General features: G+C 36.5%; 1 protein-coding gene across 1 annotated transcript; it reads left to right on the top strand.

The window, feature by feature from the left end:
• LOC132154824 (nuclear receptor-binding protein 2-like) lies at positions 1–26,890 on the top strand. The gene is made up of 18 exons (XM_059563510.1): positions 1–529; positions 21,237–21,359; positions 21,536–21,637; positions 21,725–21,814; positions 21,916–21,956; positions 22,809–22,903; positions 23,027–23,050; positions 23,383–23,466; positions 23,656–23,711; positions 23,824–23,919; positions 24,010–24,142; positions 24,645–24,747; positions 24,838–24,888; positions 24,979–25,114; positions 25,268–25,321; positions 25,406–25,469; positions 25,602–25,657; positions 26,172–26,890. Exons 1-18 carry the CDS (start codon positions 410–412, stop codon positions 26,268–26,270), a joined length of 1,527 nt encoding a protein of 508 aa, XP_059419493.1. The 5' UTR covers positions 1–409; the 3' UTR covers positions 26,271–26,890.
• The last annotated feature ends 886 nt before the right edge of the window (positions 26,891–27,776 follow it).

The following is a 27,776-nucleotide window of genomic DNA, read 5'->3' on the forward strand; positions in this document are numbered from 1 at the left end:
ATTCAGAAAGCCCCAGCCAGTCGGGAAAGCTGGACTGAGGTGAAATGATGCTTGTAGGTCGGGCTCTTTAGCACACCGAGTAAGTGTAGGGCGGGCTGCGACTGAACCTCCAGAGACCCACGTCTGTCACGTACGAGACCGTCTGCTATCTGGTGCCTTATCCTATTTTCTAAGATCCCTTAAGGATGGGGTTAAATTCAGCATAGCACTGCATATTTTATCTCGCTTTTAAAAGCGCTTTTCGCAAATCGTGTCGTGTGTTATATTATTTATAAGCGAGCTGTAACTCTGAATCGTGACCAGCGATATTCGTCACTCTTCGATATTTGTTCATGAAACACGTTTGCAGCGACAACATTGCAGCCTAGCTGGTCTTAAAGGGGCAGTGAAAGCAGCACGCAAGGGTAAAATGACTATGTCCGTCCCAGAGAGTATATCAGGGTCCGGGGGGAAAGAGGAGGAGAGTGAAGATGAGAGTGAGATCCTGGAGGAAAGCCCCTGCGGCCGCTGGCAGAAGCGACGGGAACAGGTACGTCTCGAGGCTAATGGACATATGAAGCATCGCTGTCATTTTCTAGTAAAGACGACGACTGGATGGGACTTAATTGTGTATTTAACTGTTATTTAAGTATTTAAAGGGCTCTGCTAATGCAAACACATAGCATGGTGTGTTTGTGGGTGTCTTCGCGATAAAACTATCCTTTTGGTTTCTGTCTGTCCACATGGAGAGTTTACAGTGATTTGCAGCAGTTAAACACCTGAAGAATGTCTTAAAAAGCAACGTAAATCGAAGCACTTATGCTTTAATAATAAATATTTGTGGTTGAAGGACATTTAACAGCATTTCATAAGTGTTACACGTAGTTTTCGCATTTGAGTTCACGCACTGCCCCTCCCCCATCATCCACGCACGCCGCGCATACAGCGCACAGAGAATTAGTTGATGTTATTTTTATTTGTTTGTTTCATGTTCTTTTTCTTTCTTGATCTTTTATCTTTTGTTTTATGAGATAAAATGGGCGTGTTGGTGTCAGCCCACTCCTGTTGGCTTGTGTTGAGGCGTTAAGATCTTGGCTTTCTTTGAGATAAGTCACAGATACAGTATACTCAAGTTTATCAGTATTGGCACACGTTCAGTCCATCTATCTTACAGCACACTGGAACCTTATAACCTTATCTTTTAACCATATACTACTTAGTAGTGTTAACTGTGAAACGTTCTTTTTTATGCTAAATAAATTATGATTTAGTTTAGACAACCCTTCCCACCTACAGTGTAAAATCTAACTGTTTGATTTACACTTTTCAGAAGCATGCAAACCGGTTGACTTCTAGTATACTTATTTAGCAAGTAAAGTAAAGTGGACTAGTTATTGCATGTCTTTCTCTAAAGAAGTATTTCTGTCATCAGGTTCACCTAAAAGTGAACTTAATTATTCAAGTTAGTTGATCTTATTAAAGCATTTTAAAGCTTAAGTTTAAAACTGACTCAAAAGTATATAAAATGTATACAGAATAAATATATACCTGTTATATTTCAGCTAATTTTTTTTTTTTTTTTTTGACAACATTCGCTGGATTATGTCACCTTTATTTGTATAGTGCTTTATACAGTATTGGTTGTCAAAGCAGCTTTACAGTGTTAAACAGGAAAATAGTTTGTCAATAATGCAAGAAGACAATAACAGAGTCATTTTTCCAGCTAAAGTCAGTTCGTTGATGATTCAGTGATGTCATCATCCTGTTCAGTTCTTTTCTTTTCAATGTGTCTGTGCAATCAGTCAAGGGTCCCCAACTAAGCAAGCCAAAGGTGACAATGACAAGGAACCAAAGCTCCATCAATGACAGAAATGGAGAAACCTTGGGAGAAATCAGTCTCAGTTGGGGGGCTAGTTCTTCTCTGGCCAGACGACACCAGCATGGCGTAGTTTAATTCCAGCCTGCAACACAGGTGCAGAGGACTCGTCTGGTTCCCGTGGCCTTGTGCTGATGGTTGTCTAGGTGAAGAGGTCTGGAGCGCATCTAGTTGACGTGCTGACATTCAGGTCTGTAGAGGTCGTCTCTAGGTGCTGATCCACCAACTGGACTCGATATGGACTGGATCTGGGGTGTTATGGGAAGTGATCCCGGTTCCAGTTGACCTAATTAATCCAGCCTAACAATCCTTTAACGGATTTGAATTATAGAAATGCGATAGTATATTATGTGAATGCCAAGTTAATGAGATGTTACTATGTAACAGTAACTTAATTAAAACTAATAAGAAAAATATTGCACTTAAGTTAAGCCAAACTAAATTCATTTGAAATATCTGTTAATATTTAATGTGTGCTTAAAAGGATGGAACATAAAACGCTCGCTTCATGTGGATATTCGTAAATGTTTTCCATTTTATGTTACAATTCATCTTAAATTTCACAGAGGTCAAGGGAAAGTCTCAAGAGGGGGTGATTTATGTGTTCTTTTTCCATGACACTTGATTGTGAGAAGCATTAAAGATGCAAAATTTGATTGAAACATTGGGACAAAGTGGCTGGAGCACAATTAGTAATTATTTCCTCCTTGTGAAAGGCTTTGAGAGCAAGAATGTTATTAGTATGTGGCCTGCTCTCTTATTGCGTCAGTGTTGTTAATGGTGCCAGAACGCAGAGTGTTGGCTAAGAGGAGGACAGACGTGCTTGTACAACAAGAGTGAAAGTTTTGTTTGCAGTGGTGTGGTGGTTTTCTTTCCTCAGTGACGCTGACATTTAAATGAAGAAACGTTGGACATGCCTCACAGCTGCTGTTCTGTGGGTTGTTTCAGTGTGAGTGTAAGATGCTGTAATGTTGGGAGTTTTTTGGGTAGTTGCAAAACTCATGCATTTATATTTTTTCCTCGACAGTTTTAACCTTGTGACATTAGGATTGACAGCCAAATAGTTTTTTTTTGTAAAGAGGGCTTTACTACTCAAAAAATAATAATATATAATAATAATAATAAAATTGGAGAACCCAACAAATGTTTTATTTATATTGTAAATAAATTGTAGCACACTCCAAAGTTAAAAAAGGGCAATTGAGAAAACTTTTTTTTTTATATTGCATTTATTTGACCAACATAATTGAAAGTCGAGAAATGGAAGTCTAAATGTACGTCCACAATGATACAAGATAAAATTCTTCAGATCAAAAAAATCACTTTGAGAGTGATTCCAACATTATTGTTCTGTGCCATAATCATGGCAGTTGGAGTGGACTCTGCTGTTCTTTTAAATGGACATTGATTTTTAAAACTTAATTGTTATTATTATAGTAATTATTAATGTGAATTGGCCCTTATGCATTGAAGACGTGTATTCTTTAGTATTACAGAGCTCTCAACATCACAAACTGTACACTGACTGGACATAAAGTCTACAATCAGAAGTTGGATATTTTGCTTTTGATAAACATTTTTATCATCAAATTCCTTCATTTTATTAAAAAATTCAGTCAACAGAGTTTTTGAGCAGATGTTTACCACGGTTCATCCCCTACACTTAATTAGCACTGAGCACATGTGTGTGAGTGGAAAAACTCAAAGTGAAAATGACTCAGTGGGCAGATGGCTGAGCCATGATGTTTTCTGGCAGAAGTGTGTTATTTTTCACGTAGGAATGACATTCAAACGGGTGCAAATCAAAACCATTGTTGGTTTCAATTGGCTTTTATTCTAACTTTTCTTTTTATCTGTATTCTGTTGTGACGTGAAGCAGCAGAAATGAATTGGCACATTTTCGAGTTTAGCTATAATTAAGGCTGCAGAATAGGGAAGTTATTGGAGAGATTTCTGTGATAGCAAGCTTGTTATAGCTCTCAAACACTTTTGTTATGCAACTGTTTTCCAACGTTTTGCTGTTTCTCAAAAGACTTAATAAACCCATTTGTGCAGTTTCATCAGAATAATTAATTAATGATGAGAGATAAATATGCAATGCACACAATTGTGGTGTTCTACTGAGTATCATCATGGCTGTATCAGTATCAGCATAAATACACATAGAAATTTATTTATGCTTTGATTTGAAAGAAAACAGCGCATCCTTGTGGTGCGGCTGACACAGAAGTGCGTAGGCAGTTTGAGTGATGTGTAGAGACACAGAGGAGGCTGTTGACAAAGGAATTGTTGAATAAAGTAGTCAATCTTTTAGTTTTCTTCACTTACAAACAGTATTCTCATCGCTTCAAAACGTTAAAGTTGAACCACTGATGGCAGATGGACTATTCTGATGATGCTTTTCATACTTTTCTGGACCTTGACAGTGTAACTTACTTGGCAGTCTATGGTACAAGTCACAAGCCTCCCGGTTTTCATCCAAAATATCTTAAATTGTGTTCTGTAGACGAACAAAGCTTTAACAGGTTTGGAACGACATGGGGGTAAGTGATGAAAGGTCCCATGGCATGGAAATGTCACTTTATGAGTTTTTTAACATTAATATGAGTTTCCCTAGCCTGTATATGGTCCCCCAGTGGCTAGAAATTTCGATAGGTGTAAACCAAGCCCTGGGTGTTCTGCTCTGACTTTGAGAAAACGAGAGCTCAGACGGGCCGCTCTGAATCTTCCCCTTATGTTGTCATAAGGTTAAGGTTACCTCCCCTTTCTTTGCTTTGCCCGCCACAACATTTACATTTAATTCAGTCGCAATGTCAGCACAGGCGTTACAAACAGACTTTTATGATATGGATTCGACACCACCACCACAAACAGTGAGTAACAGTGATCATTAATACATGATCTGTGATCAGTGATTTCTGATGTGTTGCTAATTATTCAAGTTCACACAGACTTTCTTTCTAAATCGTTTAACATTGTTTCTCTTAGTAGCATAGCATGAAACAAATCTGTTATTTAAATTGTGATTTGACTACATAGAGCGATCAAAGAAGCTCCTTTTATTTTGTTCAGAGCTGTCAATCACACATCGCGAGTATATATGCACACTTGCCCAAATTGCCGTTATAATGAATGACCCTGTTATGCTGCACAACAAAGATCTTGCTGTATTCATGTCGATATTGTGTTTGCTTTTAGTTGTTAGTTGTAGGTGAAAGCATTTTGTGAAAAAACATGCGTTGCAATGACGAGATTACTGCATTCACGCGACAAACAGACTCTGTCTACTCAATGCTCATCACTGCAGCTATTCATGTGATGGGAAAATATCTAAAAAAATAACGCTGTAATCAACACTTCCACGATTCGTTAACCTCGACAGCTGTAATAGTAAAAGTATTTGAGAGGGTTTCCACAAGTAATACGCATTTCGAATGCAAAGATGTCAGCCAATCACAACAGTTGACGTTTAGTCTCACAGCAGACACGCCCCTTCAAACAGAGCATTCAAGCCAGAGGACTAAAATCAGGATATAAAAATGCCTTTTATTTCTAAATTTGTAATGTAAAAATCTTACTAACTATTCGAGTATACCTCAGGAAACAGTAAAAAAAACATTACAAAAAAAGAAAATAATCCTTATCATGGGACCTTTAATGTCAAAATTTTATTCTTGGGTTCAGTCAGTTAATTCAGTTCATTATTAATGGTATAACACCTGAATAATGGTGAGCTAAATATTTTGAAATAATTTTATGTAATTTGAAAACTATTTTTTTTCAATCTTTTAACTGTAGAAGCTGCTGAAAACATTCAGCCAGTACAGACTTGCTGCTGTAGTTTTGTTACTCTGAATTTAGTCTGAGATAAAGTTTAGACACTGGCTTAGATGTTTTGTAACATGCTACAATTATCACTGTCAATTATAGCAATGACCCACAGAACAATTTAGCAGATTCACTTGCATAATTTTTGACACTCGCTCTTGTCATTCCTGAAACGGTATACGGTAGTGTATATATAATAGAGATAGTGTCAAAGGAGCTTTACAGTATCAAAATAGGAAAAGTGTGTCTGCAAAAGGACAATAGTAAACACTCAATTTTCAGTTAAGTTAGTATACAGTGTGGTCTTCTTAGACAAATAATTTTTTTTTTTTTTTTTTGTGATTGGATGATGTAGAGAAACTAATCAAAGGGCACTCCCCTTACAGCACAGCTAATTTTGATAGTTGACCGGAAATGACTGAGCTGGCTTATCTAAAACTAGGAAGTAACCGTGCATATAGTCTATTCAGTCCTCACACTGCTAAAGATTCTACAAGAATCTGTGAAAAATGCAGACTAACTGCTTAAGGTCTTAAAGGTGAATAAGAATGGGTAATTTGCATTTTTCACAATTATTTCTCAAGTCTTTTGTCATTCCTCAAAAAGAAGTAAACCTTTCTACTGGAGGCCCTCGTAGTGAGGCTAGAAGAAAAGGCTTGTCTTAAAATAGCTCAGCAGGTCACTCACTTTTCTGTTTTTAAGAGGTTTGCCATGTTTTAGTTGAGCAAACAGTATGTCCCCATGTCTGTCAGCATTAGTTAAGTTGGAAAACATTGGGTGCTGACCACTTTCTTTCCTGAAAACTTTCCAACTACAGCAATTGTTTTGGAAACACTAGGTTATTATGAATCTCCTAACTCCTGATTTACAGATCGTCTGTAGAAATCTGATGTCTTTGGGTTTTCTTCTTTGTGCTTCATCTGTGGCAGGGTGACAGTATATGCCTTGATGGTAGAAATGGTAGATACACATGCCATTGATGTTATCAAATTCAAAAACGCTATTTATGCTAAGTGTTGTTAGTAAAGGATATATTCACTAACTCCACACACTATTGCTCAGACATTTTATCAACCACTAGCTCTGAATAGCTCCCCCAGGGCTCCGTACTCGGTCCAACCCTCTTCACCATTTACATGCTCCCCTTGGGTCGTGTCGTCAGCAGGCATGGAGTTAATTTCCATTGCTATGCTGACGACACACAACTCTACCTTCAAGTCACTCCCTCTAGCTCCCCCTCTACCACGACTGCCCGCCTTAGCTCCTGCCTGGAGGAGATAGAGGCGTGGATGAGTCAAAACTTCCTGCAGCTGAATGGCTCCAAAACAGAGGTCATTCAAACTGGAACTGTTCATCAACTCCGCTCCTCTCCAATCACCACTGTTTCACTCTTTGGACACACCACTCCCCTTTCTTCCTCTGTTACTAACCTAGGGGTAAAATTTGACCCCCACCTTTCCTTCGATAGTCATGTCACCTCCATCTGCAAAACTGCATTCTTTCACCTCCGCAATATTTCCAAACTGCGCCCCTCCCTCTCCATTTCTGCTGCAGAGAAGCTCGTCCATGCTTTTGTCTCCTCCAGGCTGGACTACTGTAATGCACTCCTCATTGGGATTCCTGGCAGGAGCCTTCAAAAGCTCCAGTATGTTCAGAACAGCGCTGCCAGGGTCCTGATGAGGGTGCGAAAACATGAGCACATCACCCCCATCCTTCGTTCGCTGCACTGGCTCCCCATTCAGTCCCGCATAGAATATAAGGTCCTCCTTCATACCCATCACTGTCTGCACGGTGCGGCCCCCACTTACCTCACTGAGTTGCTCACGCCAAATTCATCAACCAGAACCCGGTCAGGCCAACAGCACCGTTTGGTCATGCCCAGGACACGGCTCAAAAAAATGGGCGACAGGGCCTTTCAAGTCGCTGCTCCCTGCCTGTGGAACGCCCTTCCAGACCACCTCAGGGCCCCGCAGACAGTGGACACATTCAAAAAAGGACTAAAAACCCACCTTTTTACACAGGCTTATTTTAACAGCTAAAGCTTGTTTTTAGTCCCGTCTTTTAACATGTTGTGTTTTTATTGTAATACTGTATTGTTTTTAATTATGTTCAACTGTAGCACTTTGAGATTTGGTGTCAAATGTAAAGTGCTTTACAAATAAAATTTATTATTATTATTATTATTATTAATAGATGCATTGTACTAATAGCAGGTCATGTCTATTTACACTCTATATAGATCTAAATTGTATAATTTAGCTATTTTCTGGTGCAAATTCTGCAAAATAAACTGTTTAGCCTTAGTGTAATTAGCCACTGCTGACAGTGTCACTGATTATGCTGTGAACAACCATGTACACTGTAAAAAATCATAAGTTGGGCCAACTTAAAATTTTAAGGCAACAAACCTAAGCATATTTGAGTTTGCTCAACTTAAAGGTCAATTAGTTATACAAACTTTTTGTGCATGTTCAATCAACATAATATATTAAGTTAAGTGGACTTTTAGTTAAACTTTCAATTTTGTGTTTAGTTGACTAGAAATATATTCTTAAATGATAAAAACTCCATAAGTTTACAAAACCTGATAGTTGAAGTTGCTTTAAAAAAAAAACTAAAGTTGACAAAACTTAAGTTTAAGGCAACCAGCTTCCGAAGGTTTTTGAGCTCTCAACTTTTTTTTTGTTTGTTTTTTACAGTGCAGCTTCAGAACTTTAGGTTTTACTCAAGCAGTTTAAAGTTCAGCACAAAACTGTCAGTCCAATATGAATGAATTGATTTATTAAATGCTACTCAGTACAACATTGGTCCTCAAAAAAATCTTTAAATGGACAGAATCACAATTTTTTTATTTCATCAATATGATTTTTTTTTTTTTTGTAGAAGAGCAAGTTTAAATCACAAACCAAATCAAGTCATTTCATTCGCAATAAAATAAATTAATTACAATAGAACGTTTTTTCAAGTTAAGAGCTTATTTGTCACATTTGTGTTGCAAAATTAAAAACTTCTACACAGTTAACTAAATTGGGAAAGCCTCAAATAAAAACTATCACAAAATTCAAGTCCGAAATAATGTGCAAAAATAACAACGGGTCCAGTCAAAAATGTATTGGCTTTCATATCTGTCCTTCATATCTATCACAAGCAATATAAAATTAACTGCAATAAAAATATTGTGATAAAAGTGTGTGCATAGCAACAGAGTTTGTGGGTCACTGTCTTTTGGTTCTGCATTTTGAATAATGATATTTGCTTTAAAGTCTGTAATGGAAAAGCTGCAATGTTTTTGACTTCTGTGACCAATGGATGATGAAATCAGATGTATTTTAAAAACCACACTGGCTAAAAGGGCACCTTAAAGTTTCATGATTTTTTTTAAATGGCTCCTTATATGTTTGGAGTAATAGGGTGTTTTACAAATTTCCTTAAAGTCACACAATTCACCATTCAATGTTAAGTGACGCTCACTTGAAGATAAGCACTTGTGTGATCTTAAAAGGTGAGATTCAGTTTGATTTGGTGAACTGGTTAAAAAAGATCCGGTTACATCGAATGAATCATTCGCGAACTGGATATAACAAACTGCTTTGTTTTGAACTCTCTCACAACAGACACGGAGGAGAACACAATGCTGAATAAAGTCGTAGTTTTTGCTATTTTTGGACCAAAATGTATTTTCGGTGCTTCAAAATATTCTAACTGAGCCTCTGATATCACATGGACTACTTTGATGATGTTTTTCTTACCTTTCTGGACATGGACAGTATACCGTACACACAGTTTTCAATGGAGGGACTAAGAGCTCTCCGATTAAATCTAAAATATCTTAAACTGTGTTTCCAAGATAAATGGAGGTCTTACTGGTTTGGAACGACATGAGAGTGAGTTATCAATGACATAATTATGATTTTTGGGTAAACTATCCCTTTAAAGTACAATCTAAAAGCAAGCAAGTTGATTAAACGAATATCAAATAAAAAAATAAAATAAAAACAAAAACTATGAATTTAAGCTTTAAAATAGCTCTTAAGTTATTTGCATTTTTAAAACATACAGATTTATAGTACACCTTGCAAACATAAGCACATAAATTTAAAATAAGATAAATGAAGAAAATACATCTTTGAGACGAAAACACACAAGCTTATCTTATACGGTTACATTTGTTTTAACTTTTTTTATTAATACACTTACAACTTAAATAACCTTATTCAAAACTCAAAGGCACCCACACAACTGTACAAAATGAACATATTATAAACAAATAAATAAAACTCTATATCCTTAACAATAATTAAATCCTTTTACTTAATATATATAAAACAGCTTACCTAAGTCCTGATACTGTCTGGAAAAAAAGCCACCGAATGACTTAAAGACTTCTTGAAGACGAAGCAGGAGAGGTTGAACTGACCAGTTTGGAGCCACCTAAGCAGTTGTACAGAAGCACATATTGTGAACAAATACCATTCAGATCTTATTGTTAATTATTCTCATAGCCTGCATAGAAAATTACCTGCCAGAGCGATTGCACTGTCGAGAAAAAAAAACCTCGCGCTCGTCTGAACCTTCTCAGGCAACTCGAAGACGAAGCAGGAAAACTGAAATGACTAACTTGCCGCCACCTACACCGTTGTAAAGATTTGCATATTGTTAACAATTTTAATTTAAATCATGGCTTAAATTGATACACAAAGAACCACCGCTTACCGGAGTGATAACAATGACAGACCAACGTTAACTGGGCGCCGCCTGAGGCAACTCTAAAACGGCGTACAAAAGCACATATTTTGAACAAACATATTTCAACTCTTATGGTAAATATTATATAGAGAACAACACCTACCTGAGGGATTAACTTCCACTGACCAGGCAGGAAAATTGCCGCCACCTATGTTGTACAAAAGCGCATTTTGTGAACAAACTTCATTTAAATCATATTGTGAATTGATACACATAGAACTACACTTACCAGAGCGATCACAATGAGGGAATAAACAGGCGCTGCTTAAGGAAACTCGAAAATTAAACAGGAGAAATTAAAATGGCGTTGTTTATAAAAAAGCGATCGATCTGCGCATGCTCATCAGCCTTTGTGGGCAATACTAATAACCAACTTAAAGTTGTTAGTTGTTCTAACTTTAATTTGGTGTAAGAAATTGATCTAAATTTCTATTTAACTTACATTTCTGTGTTATCTCAACTTTTTTAATGTTAAATTGTTGAATTAACTTTAAAAACTGAGTTTGTAATACAAAATGTAAGTTGGATTTTTTTATAGTGTATTGATGGTTCACGTGGTTACGGTTGCCAAATAACAGCAAAGTAGTTCATTAGTTCGTTAATATAAAATTTTACTGTGCAGTCAGTCACACCATCAGGTAACCGTGAGCACATATCAGTTAATGTACAACATGACATGACTCAACTACTCATATGTATAACGCATTACATAATATCAAGTGTAATGTTAAGCTGATTTTGAAAAATCCCAGTTTTCATTCATATGAATAATGTACGATTTTTTTGAAGTTCTGATAAACATTTTAGTGTTGAATTTCAAACAAAGAAATCTACACTATTCAAAAGTTGGAGTTCAGTCGTTAAAAAAAAGAAGAAATTAATACTTTTGTTGAACAAGAACACATTGAATTGATCAAGAGTGGAAATAAGGATGCAAGTCCGAAATTTGCGTCATTTGTATTGAGAAACGCGCACAAACCTAAGTCACCAGAGTATTTTCCTAATCTTCACAGTGCTTTAGACTGCGGTGGAAATCCAGAAAGCAACAGGTTTGGGGGGGAAGAATTCCTGTGAAAAAAAAAAAAAAATAATAAAAAAGTTCCTGGTACAATCGTTCTTGGTAATTTCGGTGGAAACACGGCTAAAGGGTAAAAATGTATCATGCTTTCCACAAAAAATCTCTTTAAACATATTTCAGTATATTTTAATGATTTCCGAAGTGACACTGGAAACTGGAGTAATGGCTTCTGAAAATTCAGCCTTGATATCACAGGAATACATATTTTAAAATATATTAAAATGGAAAAATTATTGTAAGATTTCAGAATATTCAGAATATATTTTCAATTAAATAATTGCAGCCTTGGTGAATATAAGAGACATCTTTCAAAAGCATTTAAAAAAAATCTTACTGACCCCAAATGTTTAAACTGTTGTGTATATTGTGATATATTCATAAATCATTATCAGGTTTTGATTATGCCACCAACTCCTGGTGTGCTTATGAGACACTCACTGGCCCTTGAGTTCTCAGCCACTGAAAGGTGGCGATGATGCATGTACACGAATTAACCCAGTGGTGAACCCAGTGGAGAGGAACTGCAGATTCATGTGTGTGTGTGTGTGTGTGTGTGTGTGTGAGAGAGAGAAAGAAAGAGAGAATGAGTAAGTGAGTGAGAGTGTGCCTTGGCTAGTGGCCAGTGTGAAGTAAAACCAGCAAGCGCCATCTGTCTCACTGCATTAAGCCATCCATATGGTATTCTCTCTATCTCACTCATTGCATGTTCTTTTGTCCAGATTCTAAGAAACAATAATGTTGGTCGTCTTATTCTGACCACTGTTCATCTTTCTTATCACACTATATTATCAAGATCCTCTCTGATTGGTGTTTGGCATTGGGCTCCAGTAGATTGTGCCAACCTCTTTCAAAGATCCCGGATCTCCCAGAGGACTGGCAGAGTGGGTTTCCTGTGACAGCCAGAGGATTAGTGGTTTGTTCACAGAATGTTAAAATGGTCACACATTAATATAAAACAACAGTTTTTATTGTTCTTTTTCACATAATAAATTTAAAGTCAGTACTTTGTAAACTTGTTTTTGTACGCTTCTATATGAAATTTTTACTCCAGCTTTTTAATCTGAAATGGATGATGAAACATATAGCTGAACCATATAGCTTCTTAACATTAGCTTTGGTTGATGTTGACTTAAAGTGATTGTTCATCTACAAATAAAAATTCTTCATCTTGGACCTTTGTCGTTCCAAACCAGTTTGACTTTCTTTTTTCTGTGTGACACAAAAGATGATACTTTGAAGACGTTCAGGTCCAAACAGCATCTGACCCTACAGTTTTATTATATATATATATATATATAATATATATAATATTTGTTTGTTTTTTTTCCATGAAAATAAATTGTCTTCAGAAGGAAGTCATCATACAGTTTTGGAGTGACTTGAGGGTGAGTAAATGTTTATAGAATAATTATTATTATTTTGGGTGAAGCATCACTTTAAGATTGGAGTTGATCATTATTATGGATATCGGAGACCCTCTGTTCAAGATCTCTGATATAGAAATGATCCTAATACCTATATTATTGTATTTCTGAGGTTTTCTGTAACACTGAAATTTCCTCTTTTGTTAATTCAGTGTAAAACTGTCTGTAATCTGTCCGTTTAAAATTCAGAACTTTTTATTTATTTATTTATTGCTCTCAATTGCAGTTAGCGTATTCGATTCACTCTTTCCCTCAGGACTTGGTCTGATTAATTGTGCTAGAATAATCTGCCGCACTTCTTCAGTTAGTTATGACAATACGTCTATTCAGAGTTTTGAATTCAGAGATGTGAGATGACCGAGATAGGCCATTAGTGTCATGTGTGAGCGAGTCTATAGAATTAGCTTTTGATGACAGCTTGAGTATTTCAGCTCTCTCATGCTCTGAGAGTCCTAAAATAAATCTCATGTGACTGACTAACAGTAACTAGACCAGAACTTTCTGATTTCACAGATACAAGATTTAACTGGAATTTCATCCAGCATGCAGCTTTACTTCCACTGCTGGGGGTTAAATAATCCATAATGTATGACTTATAAGATTTGTTTTTTACATAGCTCCTATGGTCCTGGAAATCTTGGAAATTTTAATTGTGTTTGCCCGGCCTTGAAAATGTAAATAAATACAATCTTAAAAATCATTAAGAAAAATACTCTATATGTACATTTTCTACTTTCATTCTGCTTTAAAAATTGATTTGTGAGTGGATCTTTAATTTTAATTTTATTTTTTGTAAGTTTACTTGGGTGTTTCTAAAGAACTGGCATTGAGCAGATGGTATTTTTGATTCATATGTGGATAACACTGTGCCATTTTGTGTGTGTGTGCATGCTTTATTTTTCCTTTTTTATTTTATTTTTTTTGAATGTCACAAGTAAAGACACTCCTTATTTCAGCTACCCATATTCATGTGTCACTCTTGTAATCTAGGAGAACTTTGCTCGGTCCCCTATTCACTTATCACCAGGACTGCGATTATATTTGAATTTAGTTTATTCTAAGACAAGATTGTGTCTAATAATTATGATTGTTGTATTCAGAATGGTCCCTTAACCCACCTAAACGTCAGGTATAAACTACTTGTTTATCTTTTCAAAGCTGGATAGTTTTGGTTTGGTTGCTGCAGGTGTTCTCATGCCACAACCTTGCAAAATGCCAGTTTTCAGAACTTTGCGTCAGGAAGCAAAAGCTATAGAGGAAGAAAAAAACTGCTAGAAGAGGAGACAAAGCTTTCAGTCCATTCACACGATGGCTTCTCACATCTCCAGAAACACAAAGCAAGGCATTCATAAGTCATGAGTGTAGTGACTAACACACTTTTGCTTAGACATCACATCATGCTTTTATTCTATAATGCTCTTTGTTTACCTTTCTCTCATCGTCCTACTTCTCTTTTTGCTAAGTCATTTGATGTTGCCTGCTACATATTGCACTGTTCTTTGTTTATGATCCTTCTAAGTCCATCAGCATTGATCGCTCTTCGCATTAACCCCTCATTCAAACTAGAGCTTTCGATCCTACAGGCCTGCTGTGACCGTTCCTAACTTCAAAAGTGCCTGTCATGTTCAAACCTAGTGGCGCACTTGCCGTGATGTGGCTTTTAAAATGTTCCAGTTTATGTGATAAAGTTGTGCATTAGTCACCACTGGCCTGTATTTGGGCTTCTGGCATACAGATGAATACCATTCTGCAGATCACAAACAGCAACTGACCACATACTTATCAAATAATGCAACTATAGACCTGCCTTACAGACTACTTAAATTCCTGGCTTAGGTTTCATCCTCCTACTTCCACAAACACATCTACCTTGCCCGGTTTACCCAGAAGCAAAGCTGTTCATCACTTAATACTGATTTTGCCAATTCTTTATTTCATACATGAATGAAGGATAAAAGGTTGAGGGGTTTGGGAGAGGGATGCCCCGAGGCAAGAACTGAAAATACTACACCTCTGTCAGCACTCTTTCTATAGGAAAAGTTACACAATACAGCTTAAGCTTGTAGAGCGTGCAATGAAAGCTTGATGAGTGTGACACTTTACTCCTAGGATTATCACGTTGAGTCTTCCTTTTGAGTGACTGCCAAGTGTGTGAATCTCAGGAAGGTGAAACTGATAACATGCTCAAGTGTTTGGGTACATTTTCTGAAAATCAGTGGTTTTTATGCATGTCCTGTATTTGTGATTCATTGCATCCTGACTATTTCTAGTAACTAAATTGTAAATGTTTAACCACAGTCATTTTTAAACCAGGATTAATAACCCTGGGTTACCGGTTCATACTTTACATTGATAAATGGGGAATAATTGTGTTCATTGGTTGGGCAAGTGTAATATGTGGGCAGGGTATTATTGATACAGATTTCCCGATTCAGTTAGATTCTGATTCATTCACAAGCTCTCGAGTCTGTTTTAATTAGACTTTTCAGTTGAGTATATTTCAGTTATAAAGTCTGTTTTGCTTTCAAGTAATTCTCTCTCAGTTAACATTAAATATAGGGAATCGTCTAACTTAGTACATTAACAATATTAAAAATATCAGATTTCAACATTAGCAATAGGGCTCAAACCTGGTTAAATTTAGAAACAAATATAATAATCAACATAGTTTAAAACTTCTATTTTTATATATACCGTATTTTTCGGACTATAAGTCGCACCTGAGTATAAGTCGCATCAGTCGAAAAAATACGTCATGATGAGGAAAAAAACATATATATATATATATATATATATATATATATATATATATATATACAAGTCGCACTGGACTATAATGGCGCTTTTCCACTACACAGTACCAGCTCGCCTCGGCTCGGCTCTGTTTGGTTTTCCACTGTGTAAAAGTTGTACCTGTACCTGCTTCCAGGTACTTTTTTTCGTACCACCTCCGGCGAGGTTCCAAGCAAGCTGAGGCGATACTATAATGTGACGTGAAAACACAGCAGACTGTTGATTGGTCAGAGAGAATCGTCACTATTCACTGCGTCATCATTACACTGTTTTTTTCAGCAGTGTTTCGTTTTGCTGCCCTCCGCCTCTCCTGAAACAACGTTTGTCTTCTTGCTGTGAGAAATAGCCACATCCCGAGGATCAAAAACAACATGCACTCGATTTCCTCCATTGTCCTGTCTGTGTGGGTAGCGGGTGTGTGTCGCGTAGAAGATTACGTCACGGCAGTTTCCTGCAGCGTCGCTATGACAACCAGGTACTATTGTGGAGGTACTATCTGCAATGGAAAACGGAGCGAAAAGCGAGCCGAGCCGAGTCGAGTCTAGTCGAGTCGAGCTGGTACTGGTAATGGAAAAGCGCCATAAGTCGCATTTATTTAGAACCAAGAACCAAGAGAAAACATTACCGTCTACAGCCGTGAGAAGGCGCTCTATGTTTTCAGTGTAGACTACAGGAGCACTGAGCAGCATAGAGCGCCCCTCGTGGCTGTAGATGGTAATGTTTTCTCTTGGTTCATGTCTCTTAGTTCATTTCTCTTGGTTCATGTCAAATTAATTTTGATAAATAAGTCGCACCTGACTATAAGTAGCAGGACCAGTCAAACTATGAAAAAAAGTGTGACTTATAGTCCGGAAAATATGAGATATATATATATAATAATTTATTCCTATAATGTAAAAACCTACATTTTTAGCAGCTGTTACTCCAGTGTCACATGATCCTTCAGAAATAATTCTAATATTCTGATTTTGTGCTCAAGAAACATTTCTCATTATAATCAATGCTGAAAACCGTTGTTGCTTAATAATATTTATTTATTTATTGTGGAAACAATTAGACCATTTATTTTCAGTATTCTTTGATAAATAGCAAGTTCCAAATAATGTCACTTATTTAAAATAAAAGCCTTTCTAAATATATACAATAGAAATCTTGTATTAATATATTTCTAAACATTCAATTATTTGTTTATTTTTATTTATTTATCATTTATTTTACATCTGCACAAATTTTAATGTATTTATAATTTATGAAAAGTTACACAATACAGCTTAAGCTTGTAGAGCGTGCAATGAAAGCTTGATGAGTGTGACACTTTACTCCTAGGATTATCACGTTGAGTCTTCCTTTTGAGTGACTGCCAAGTGTGTGAATCTCAGGAAGGTGAAACTGATAACATGCTCAAGTGTTTGGGTACATTTTCTGAAAATCAGTGGTTTTTATGCATGTCCTGTATTTGTGATTCATTGCATCCTGACTATTTCTAGTAACTAAATTGTAAATGTTTAACCACAGTCATTTTTAAACCAGGATTAATAACCCTGGGTTACCGGTTCATACTTTACATTGATAAATGGGGAATAATTGTGTTCATTGGTTGGGCAAGTGTAATATGTGGGCAGGGTATTATTGATACAGATTTCCCGATTCAGTTAGATTCTGATTCATTCACAAGCTCTCGAGTCTGTTTTAATTAGACTTTTCAGTTGAGTATATTTCAGTTATAAAGTCTGTTTTGCTTTCAAGTAATTCTCTCTCAGTTAACATTAAATATAGGGAATCGTCTAACTTAGTACATTAACAATATTAAAAATATCAGATTTCAACATTAGCAATAGGGCTCAAACCTGGTTAAATTTAGAAACAAATATAATAATCAACATAGTTTAAAACTTCTATTTTTATATATACCGTATTTTTCGGACTATAAGTCGCACCTGAGTATAAGTCGCATCAGTCGAAAAAATACGTCATGATGAGGAAAAAAACATATATATATATATATATATATATATATATATATATATATACAAGTCGCACTGGACTATAATGGCGCTTTTCCACTACACAGTACCAGCTCGCCTCGGCTCGGCTCTGTTTGGTTTTCCACTGTGTAAAAGTTGTACCTGTACCTGCTTCCAGGTACTTTTTTTCGTACCACCTCCGGCGAGGTTCCAAGCAAGCTGAGGCGATACTATAATGTGACGTGAAAACACAGCAGACTGTTGATTGGTCAGAGAGAATCGTCACTATTCACTGCGTCATCATTACACTGTTTTTTTCAGCAGTGTTTCGTTTTGCTGCCCTCCGCCTCTCCTGAAACAACGTTTGTCTTCTTGCTGTGAGAAATAGCCACATCCCGAGGATCAAAAACAACATGCACTCGATTTCCTCCATTGTCCTGTCTGTGTGGGTAGCGGGTGTGTGTCGCGTAGAAGATTACGTCACGGCAGTTTCACGAGTCGAGTCTAGTCGAGTCGAGCTGGTACTGGTAATGGAAAAGCGCCATAAGTCGCATTTATTTAGAACCAAGAACCAAGAGAAAACATTACCGTCTACAGCCGTGAGAAGGCGCTCTATGTTTTCAGTGTAGACTACAGGAGCACTGAGCAGCATAGAGCGCCCCTCGTGGCTGTAGATGGTAATGTTTTCTCTTGGTTCATGTCTCTTAGTTCATTTCTCTTGGTTCATGTCAAATTAATTTTGATAAATAAGTCGCACCTGACTATAAGTAGCAGGACCAGTCAAACTATGAAAAAAAGTGTGACTTATAGTCCGGAAAATATGAGATATATATATATAATAATTTATTCCTATAATGTAAAAACCTACATTTTTAGCAGCTGTTACTCCAGTGTCACATGATCCTTCAGAAATAATTCTAATATTCTGATTTTGTGCTCAAGAAACATTTCTCATTATAATCAATGCTGAAAACCGTTGTTGCTTAATAATATTTATTTATTTATTGTGGAAACAATTAGACCATTTATTTTCAGTATTCTTTGATAAATAGCAAGTTCCAAATAATGTCACTTATTTAAAATAAAAGCCTTTCTAAATATATACAATAGAAATCTTGTATTAATATATTTCTAAACATTCAATTATTTGTTTATTTTTATTTATTTATCATTTATTTTACATCTGCACAAATTTTAATGTATTTATAATTTATGATAATTATCTGGCTCCCACGCTCTGCAGATTGAAGTGCCTTGTTTTTCATATCAATAGTTAGGCGGTAAACAACAGAATAACAGCATTTCTGCTCATCTCAGGCAACTCCTTAATTTTTTCTGTGAACTTTACCACAAGAATGCGGAGCAGCAGATTTGTGTCTCCTTCATGTCATGTCATGTGTTCATCTCTACCTCCAGACCACTAAGTAGGGTGCCTTCAGGCTGTATTGGTGGTCTTGAGTGAGATGGAGTGTTGCTTGTTTTCACATCTGGAATTGGGTCTCTATCCAGCGAAGTGTGTTACACAACCTATTTTGTTCCAACATTTACAGCAAAGTGGAGACATGAGTGTCTCCTGCATGTCAGTTAAAACTGTGGCGGCAGATCACCTTTGTCCATCACAAAGGCAGCTGCCCCATAGAGAGAGGTTTATCATTTGTTCCCAGACAAGACAATTAGTTGTGTCTGGGGGCCCAGTAGGCATCTGGGTTTAGCGTGCTGAATTCAGGAACCATTCATGATGATAACTATAGCTGGAAAGCTGAATCTGCATATTAAGTGCTGATTTGTCCAGGTATGCAAATCCATTCACATTTTCTCTTTGTTAATCCTCAGAAATGTTTGATAGGATATATAAGGGAAAACTGAGCATGCACGGTTAGGTTTCCAGAGATGAAAGTAGTTCCACAGAAGAGCAACTTATTAGATTTCATACATTATGCAGGAAGAGGTAATACAGCTGGAAGCGTATCTGTGACAGATGCAGGATAGGGGATGAAAGGGCAGGAAGTGAAGATCGTAATGTTTGTTTTCATTGGGAAAGCTGTTATGTGGGTTCATGTCAGAAAGGATTTCGAACCACTGTACGTCAGATGATATCAGCTGGTTTTATGGGCACAGTGTTCCCTGTTATTTGCTATTTAGAGTTTCTAACAACTTCTTCTCAAAACATTCTTTTTAAAAACTCACACACGAGAAACCAAAAAACAAACTGTACACCACAACAATATTTTGACAGAGGCTTACTTCATCAGTGGGCTTATTTTTATATGGAAGATGTTGAACATTGATTTTTAAATTCACTAGATCTTAGTTTAATAAATCTTTGCATCCTATATGTGCATCACTAGTGCTATGAGGTACATTAGCCAGGCTCAACCGCCTGTGGTTATACACATAATTTGGAGACGTCAGCTGGGTAGAAAGTTTTTTTATTTGTTTACAAAGACATTCCTTGTCTGTTTTTTGCGGCAACTAGGGAATTAATTAACTCCAAATGTAATTGGACATGCTTTTAGTGTCCTTCTGTTCTCTGTCTTACGTAACCAAGCTTTGCTTTGCTCAGCCAGTATTAGCAAAGTGTCATAAAACTTTGAATCGGCCAGTCCTTTTAATGGCCAATATTTAACCTCTGAGCCTGGAACACAATGACAATTGACAGTGAGTGTGCAGTTTTTAGGATAATCCTTGATAGAATTAGACTTTGAAATGTAATCATCAATCATGCACATCATTTGTGCTTGAACTGCTACTTGACTTGATACAATTTAGCCTAATAAACTTTATAATGATTTTCCAACTTGTTCTACTCCTATTTTGTTGTGACTGAACGCCCTGACCAATTAAGAAGCTCTTTGTTGAAGCATACCAAACATTATTATCAGTTTGTAGTCCTATGGTTTTAAATCTGAGATACAGTTGAATCCAAGGACTTTAAGAGGGCAGCTGGATCTCAGCGTGACTGGATCATGTGTCTGTCACCAAAACCTAGCGGAGTTCGCCGATCAGCCGGAGGGGAGCAGATTCAGCCTATAAATATAGAAAATCAAAACATGAAGATGCTTGTTGGTTGGTTTTCTTTTAGGCAGTTGTGATAATAAACGTCTGGTTTTGTCCCAAAAAAAAAAAAAAAAGTGGTGACTTGAAGTGTTTGGAGAGCAAACAGCAGTTTTTGTACTTTAAACTTGATTTACAGTATTCCAAAGACAAAACACAGACAAGAATTAACAGGCCATTCAAAGTCAGTGTTGTCATGCTCGCTCCTCATAGCCCAAACCACAACGTGCACCATGGGATAGTTGTGGAGCAAGTGGGCGGAAAGGGGGTTTGTCCTCCTCCTTCACAGAAATACTAATTTCCTGTACTAGCAGTACCAAGAAGTTGATACTAAAATATCACATTTGCAAACACTTTAAAAAGTTGTGCAATGAGAAGTAAACATTGCAGATATCACTGGCTAAATGGTACTTTGTATGAACTTGGCATAGTCTGGAGTGCCAAACTCACTTTCACCCTTTCCTCTTTCTCCATGTCCTTTTTTTCTGGTTTAGGTCAGTCAGGGAAATGTCCCAGGTATTGAGAGTGCGTACTTGGCCATGGACACTGAAGAGGGGGTGGAGGTGGTTTGGAACGAAGTGGAGTTTTCAGACAAGAAGGTTTTCAAGTCCTTTGAGGTAGGACCATGCTTGTTTTCCAACATCAATGTTATGGATGGGATACTTAGTATGCTGCTCCACAAACATCTGTGAAATGTTACTGTATTGGAGTGTCATCATGCTGGAATGGTGGTACGATGACAGAAACAAAGCTTGAAGTGTGAAACCAAGAGTTGATATACTTTGTTATACAGGAGCGGATAAAGGAGATGTTTGAGAACCTGGTGCAGGTGGAGCATCCGAATATTGTGAAGTTTCACAAGTACTGGTTGGACATGAGAGAGAGCAGAGCGAGGGTGAGACAGATGCAAGACACACATGATAGAAATGAACCTTGCCCTAAATTCAGACTTTCATGTTTTCTTTCATTTCGTGCCACACAGGTTATTTTTATCACTGAATACATGTCATCTGGAAGCCTCAAGCAGTTTTTGAAGAAGACCAAGAAAAACCACAAAACTATGAATGTGAAGGTGAGATGTTTTCTCAATCATAGAAAAGTTAGCGGACGATGCCACCTTCTGGCAGAAATATGACAAAATCATAACACACTGGTACTATCTGTATGTCTCAGGCATGGAAGCGCTGGTGCACGCAGATACTCTCTGCACTCAGGTAGGACATTGAGGATTAAGTATCATCTCCTGAAATCACCTGCACATTTGCTGTTAAAGCTGAAGTCAAATAAAAATATTTTCCCAGCTTAATATACAGAGACAACTAGAAGTCAGTGAACACTGTGACTCTGTGCGACTCTGAAAACATTTCTTTGGTTGTTTTAGCATCTTGACCAACCCAGCATAGCAACACTAACTCAGCCAATGGTGTGAGTTTGGGGGGCGGGGCTGTCAGTTTGTTTGGCCAATCACAGATGAGGGGAGTGTGGGACAGTTATGTTTCATGACACTAGAAGTTACACATTCAGCTATTCGCTTGTTAAGTCTGACGTCACGTGTCACGGCTTCCATGTCCAAATGCTCTATCAGATACCACGAGAAAACAACAAAAAGTGCGAATATAAACTCACAATGTGATATAATACTACCGAGAAAGCTATAATCCTAACCTTTTAACTCCATACCGAAGTCCCAGATAGCCAGACAATAAAAAAATATAAATAAATATAAAAATTTGTGTATTTGTGTTTGGGATGCTGTGAGCACGGAGACTGTAGTGTAGACCGTAAGTTTGAAAGCGTTTAGCTTAAATGATTAATATGAATAAACAGTGCTCATAAACTGCTGCTGAGGTCGTATTCTCAAGTGAAGCCAGTTGAGGCCTGGATAAAAAAATATAAATATATATATAATTTTATTAGTTTAAACCTTTTTCTCTTTAAAATGTATTTTATTTTAATAAAATTCATGTTTATTTGTATGGATTATTTTACATTTTCAGTGTGTTTCGAAGGATTTTTTTGTGTGTGTGTGAAGACAAGTACTAATGTTTTATCTTTTCTGTCTTTAGTTACTTGCATTCATGTGATCCACCCATTATCCACGGTAACCTGACCTGTGACACCATCTTTATCCAGCACAATGGCCTCATAAAGATCGGCTCAGGTTTGACACTAGCCTTGTAATCCTTGTGTTTAAGGTTTAACTCAAAAAGATTTGATGTTTGATTATTTTTAACATAGAACATCTGTTTTTAGAACAGTAATATGTCTCTTCTTTCTTTTACAGTTTGGCACAGGCTGTTTGTTAACGGTAAGTCCATTCTGAGCTCTCTATGTCATGTGCACAGGAATTTGGTTATCTTGTCAGAAAGAAAACACTGACTGTACTTGGACTGTTTCTTTTCCTTCCTTCCTTAAACAACGCTTCGTATATTGGCCAAAAATCCTGGCAGTTAATTAATGTACTATAATAATTATTGTCAGCTTTCACAATCTTAAGACATAAATAAAGAAAATAAGGCATGCTTTGATTTATTTTGGACTCTAGCCCATATGCTACAGATCTTGTACGTTTACTGGCAATATTTTTCCATTCATATAATGTAATAAAAATAGAGTTTGAATGTTGTATGTTTCTCTCAGTATTTGCTGAGGCGATTCATGGGAATGTGCATCAACATCGAGATGAAATGCGGAACCAGCATTTCTTTGCTCCGGAGTATGGCAGTGAGTATCCGATGCCTTTTACTATATTATCATCATTCTCAATCTGGAAAAATTAGAAAAAACCTAGAAACCTGGGCATTTCTTTTTCAGCAAAGAAAATTAGTTTTGCTTATAATTTGTAATACATTAGAAAACTGCAAAATATAAATGTTCACTTTCATGACATTTCTTTGTTTTCTTTTTCTTAAGTTGCTGAAGATGACTACGCCATTGATATCTTTTCATTTGGCATCTGTGCCTTAGAGGTCTGATTATTACTTTAACAATCCTTAACTATCAAAAAAATTGCAGATTATAATAATTACAAAAGAAAGAGATTATGTGTGACTTAATTTTGTTTTCCCTGCTCACCTTTAGATGGCAGTACTGGAAATCCAGGCCAATGGAGACATTTCAGTTTCGAAAGAGGCCATTGATCATGCTGGACAATCACTTGAGGACCCTCTCATGAGGGTAAAAGATTTTAAGTGTATGTTTATAACTAATACAGCTCTGTTGAATGTTTGGGGTTTACTCTAATGCCTTCATCACTTACACTGACAGGAATTTATCCAGTCGTGTGTGCACACAGAAGCCAAGACGAGACCTACAGCTCATGACCTGCTGTTCCACAGAGTGTTATTTGAGGTCCACTCCTTAAAACTGCTTGCTGCACACTGCTTTATCAATAACCAGTGTAAGTGAGACATGGAAAACACTGTCGTGCATCCCTTCCTCAGAGTCCTCAGAGTAGAAATGATTTAATTCAGATCTTAAATTCCACCAAAGAGCAAAAAACTTTAGCCTTGAAACGTGTCTGCTATATAACAAAAATAAAGGGATTGCATGCTTTTACATTTTATTCTTTATTATTACAAAGTGAAAAGAAGTGCTCAGTGCATTTAAAATCAAGTTTTTATTTGAATTGAATCTTAATATCCAATTCCTCACAAATCAACACACATGTATTCAATCAAACAATAAATCAATGATAGACCAGTTTTCTGGAAGAGTTTTCTTTATTTTCATGACTATGAAAATTGTAGATTCACACTGAAGGCATCAAAACTATGAATTAACACATGTGGAACATAAAAGAAATGTTATGCATGGCACATTTATGCAAAAGGAAATTGTTGCTCCTTCATATTTCCATTTCTCTTTGGTTAAGGTCATAAACTTAGTTTAATTTTCTCCAGATCTCCTTCCTGAGAATTGTGTGGAGGAGAAAACAAAATCTTTTGACCCTAATGGCATCATGGCAGAGATTAATCATCGTGACCGACCTGGAGTCCATCTAAAGTAAGTTTCTCAAACAAAATTTTTGAAGTTTCTGATTGTTTCCCACTTTCCTCTGACGTCCTTCTCTCTTTATTTTTTTATTTTTTCAAGGTACTCTCACGTTTCTCCTCTGGAGCTGGACAAATTCCTTGAGGATGTGAAGTGAGTCACCGAGAACATCAGCTGATCTAAGATTTGGACTGTTTTTGTCTCCATACTTGATCATTTAAAACCTTTCTTCTGCTCAAACAGGAACGGCATATATCCCCTCATGAACTTTGCTTGTCAGCGGCCACATCCTATCCCCCGAGCTCTTTCTTTGTCACAGGAACAGATGGAGACCGTGAAGACCCCAACCCCAGAACCACAGGAGACTGAAACCAGAAAGGTTAGAATATGATTAACGTTAGAAACAATGTTGAGAGTTACTAACTCCTGATCTATTGCTCCATGAGACTCTGTCCTCTTAAAAACCTGGTGTGTTTGATTTGTGCAACAGAAAAGAGGCACTAAATAGCCAAATCCTTGTGGTTTCATACAGGTTGTCCAGATCCAATGTAATTTGGAAGTGAATGAGGAAGGCACAAGGAGTCATGTAAGAGACCATTTAGTTTTGCTTAGCTTCTTCACCTGAAAAGCTGTGGACATTGTGCATCATCTATCCTTTCTTTCTCTGTAGCTCTCTCTCTTTTTAAAGATGGATGACAGGCTTCACCGTCAGCTCAGCTGTGATGTTTTGCCATGTAAGTACATTTTAAAATATTCAAACGTGTTCTTGTTGCATTTATTTTTTGAGAATAAAAATGAAAGTATATGAGATGTGTGTAAATGGCTCAAAAGGTTTTTTTTTTGTTGTTGTTGTTGTTGTTTTTCAGCTGACACTCCCAAAGATTTGGCTAGTGAATTGGTTCACCATGCTTTCATCAGTGAAGTAAGCTCAAGATCTTCTAAACATCAGGCTTCTTCATGCCTTTCAGTCACATTTAGCAGATAAGAGCTTATACTATATTTATATACAATACTTACTATATTTAAGCATATACCATATTTGCTATATAGTATATGTATTGTTTTTTTACATGCGTATACTGAATATATGTGGGTTAAGTTGATATAATCATAGTAGTTGAAAGTTGGAGTTTTTATTTGTTAAATGGTGAAAACCACATGAAACCCGTAAGGTATCGTTCAATTTATAGCTATTTGCTGTAATGCCAATTTCCATTTGGTGATGTGCATCATGCATATAAATTACAGGGTTAAAATTTTAATTATATCACCCAACCATAAGCAGTTTAAGAAGAATTAATAGAAAATCAGTACTTGTATATAACACATTGTGCATGATAAATCTTTAGTCCTCTAGTGTGTAGGCCAAAAAAAACCAACTCAAAAAATAGCTTTGCTTTGTGTTATTGTTATTATCTTGTTTTTGTGTCATGCAGGAAGACTGTGAGAAGTTGGCATGTTTTCTTGAGGATGCATTTTATAAGCACAGGTCAGGGACGTCCACCTCTCCTACTGCCATGGCTGTGATGTACTAAGCCCAACTAGTCCCATAATAGACAAACCGAGATTGAAGACTGGGTCAGAGCATGAGGAAAGCGATGGTGAGAGATTCAGAAGAGGGAAATGAGACCAAAACTACAACATTACATAATGAAGGTCACGACAAGATGGCTTCAGAATAAGTGACGGGCCTGGGGAAAAAAAGGCTCACACCATACCGCATGGTAGCTGCACAAACTCCAAAGAGCTCAAACTGTTCATTTTGATCTTGAAGGATCTCGAAATACTGCTATCATCTCACCATGATGAACACTTCTATCACTTGCAGAGATTCTGCTTCAGTGCCAGCATTTTGTTGTGATCAATTTTTTTTTTTTTTTTTTTTTTGTAATAACATCCCTCCGAGTCATTGTGTCTATATGGCATAATCCATTGTCATCTAGCAAAGGACAAAATCTCAAACAGACAATTTTGTTCCAATATAAATGTGTTATTTATTATTTTAAACAATTAATGCACCGACTTGGTATACATGTTTAAAAGTTCAAGCAAGGAAATGCATCAAAATGTTTAATTCTACTTTTCTAAATGATCTTGTTCTGTATGCTTTAACGAGCTGACGTTGAGTAAACAAATGTATGGTACTATGACAAAAGTGCTCTTGGAATCTGTTGTACTAATGTATTTCAACACTTTATTTTTAGATGTTGAATTTTTATTTCTAGCTCTTAATCTTGAATGATCTCACTGAGTTTAAGATGTTGATCTCAATTGCTTTTTTTTTACACAGATGGTAACTTAGCAGATGACAATGGCAATAATGATATCCTTAACTAGTACATTACCATTCAAATGTTTGGGGTCAGTAATATTATTATTTTTTTTTTTAAAGAAATAAACAATTTTTTATCCAGCAAGGGCACATTAAATTGGTCAAAAGTGACAGTAAAACTTTTACATTGTTGTGAAAAAAAATCAGTTTTGAACTAAATGCTGTTCTTTTAAACCCTATATTAATCTTATAATATTTTAACAATATTACTGTTTTACTGTATTTTTGATCAAACTTAATTCAGCTTAAAATCTTACTGACCTCAAGAACGTTTCCATCTGATATTTGCTCAGTTTTAAGCAACAAAGCAGGAGAGCATTCAATCCAGATGTCTTTTACCAAGAAAAAGCTTGAACTAGATTTTTTATTTGCCTTCTTAATGTGAATATGACCTGACCCTAGATCAGCTGTCTGCTCAGAGGTGTTAGAAATATATGGGTCCAGTTTACTTTGAATTATTTCTTAGTCCCTTACACTAATTAATGCATAGCGATAGCATACAATGAACTGACGTTTACTGAATCAGAAGAAATTATGGTTTACTTTAATAAATCCCTCCACTGGGAATGAAGGGCTTTTATTCTATTTGGCATTTACATATTACCACAGTATGCATGTTTCGTGTCATGTGAAATGATTCATATGCTATTTTGTATGTATTCTATATGTGAAAACTTGAACCTTGTCACAGCCAAAGATGTACTGGGTG

Source organism: Carassius carassius, chromosome 12 (genome assembly GCF_963082965.1).
Source record: "Carassius carassius chromosome 12, fCarCar2.1, whole genome shotgun sequence".
Classification (NCBI taxonomy): Eukaryota; Metazoa; Chordata; class Actinopteri; order Cypriniformes; family Cyprinidae; genus Carassius; species Carassius carassius.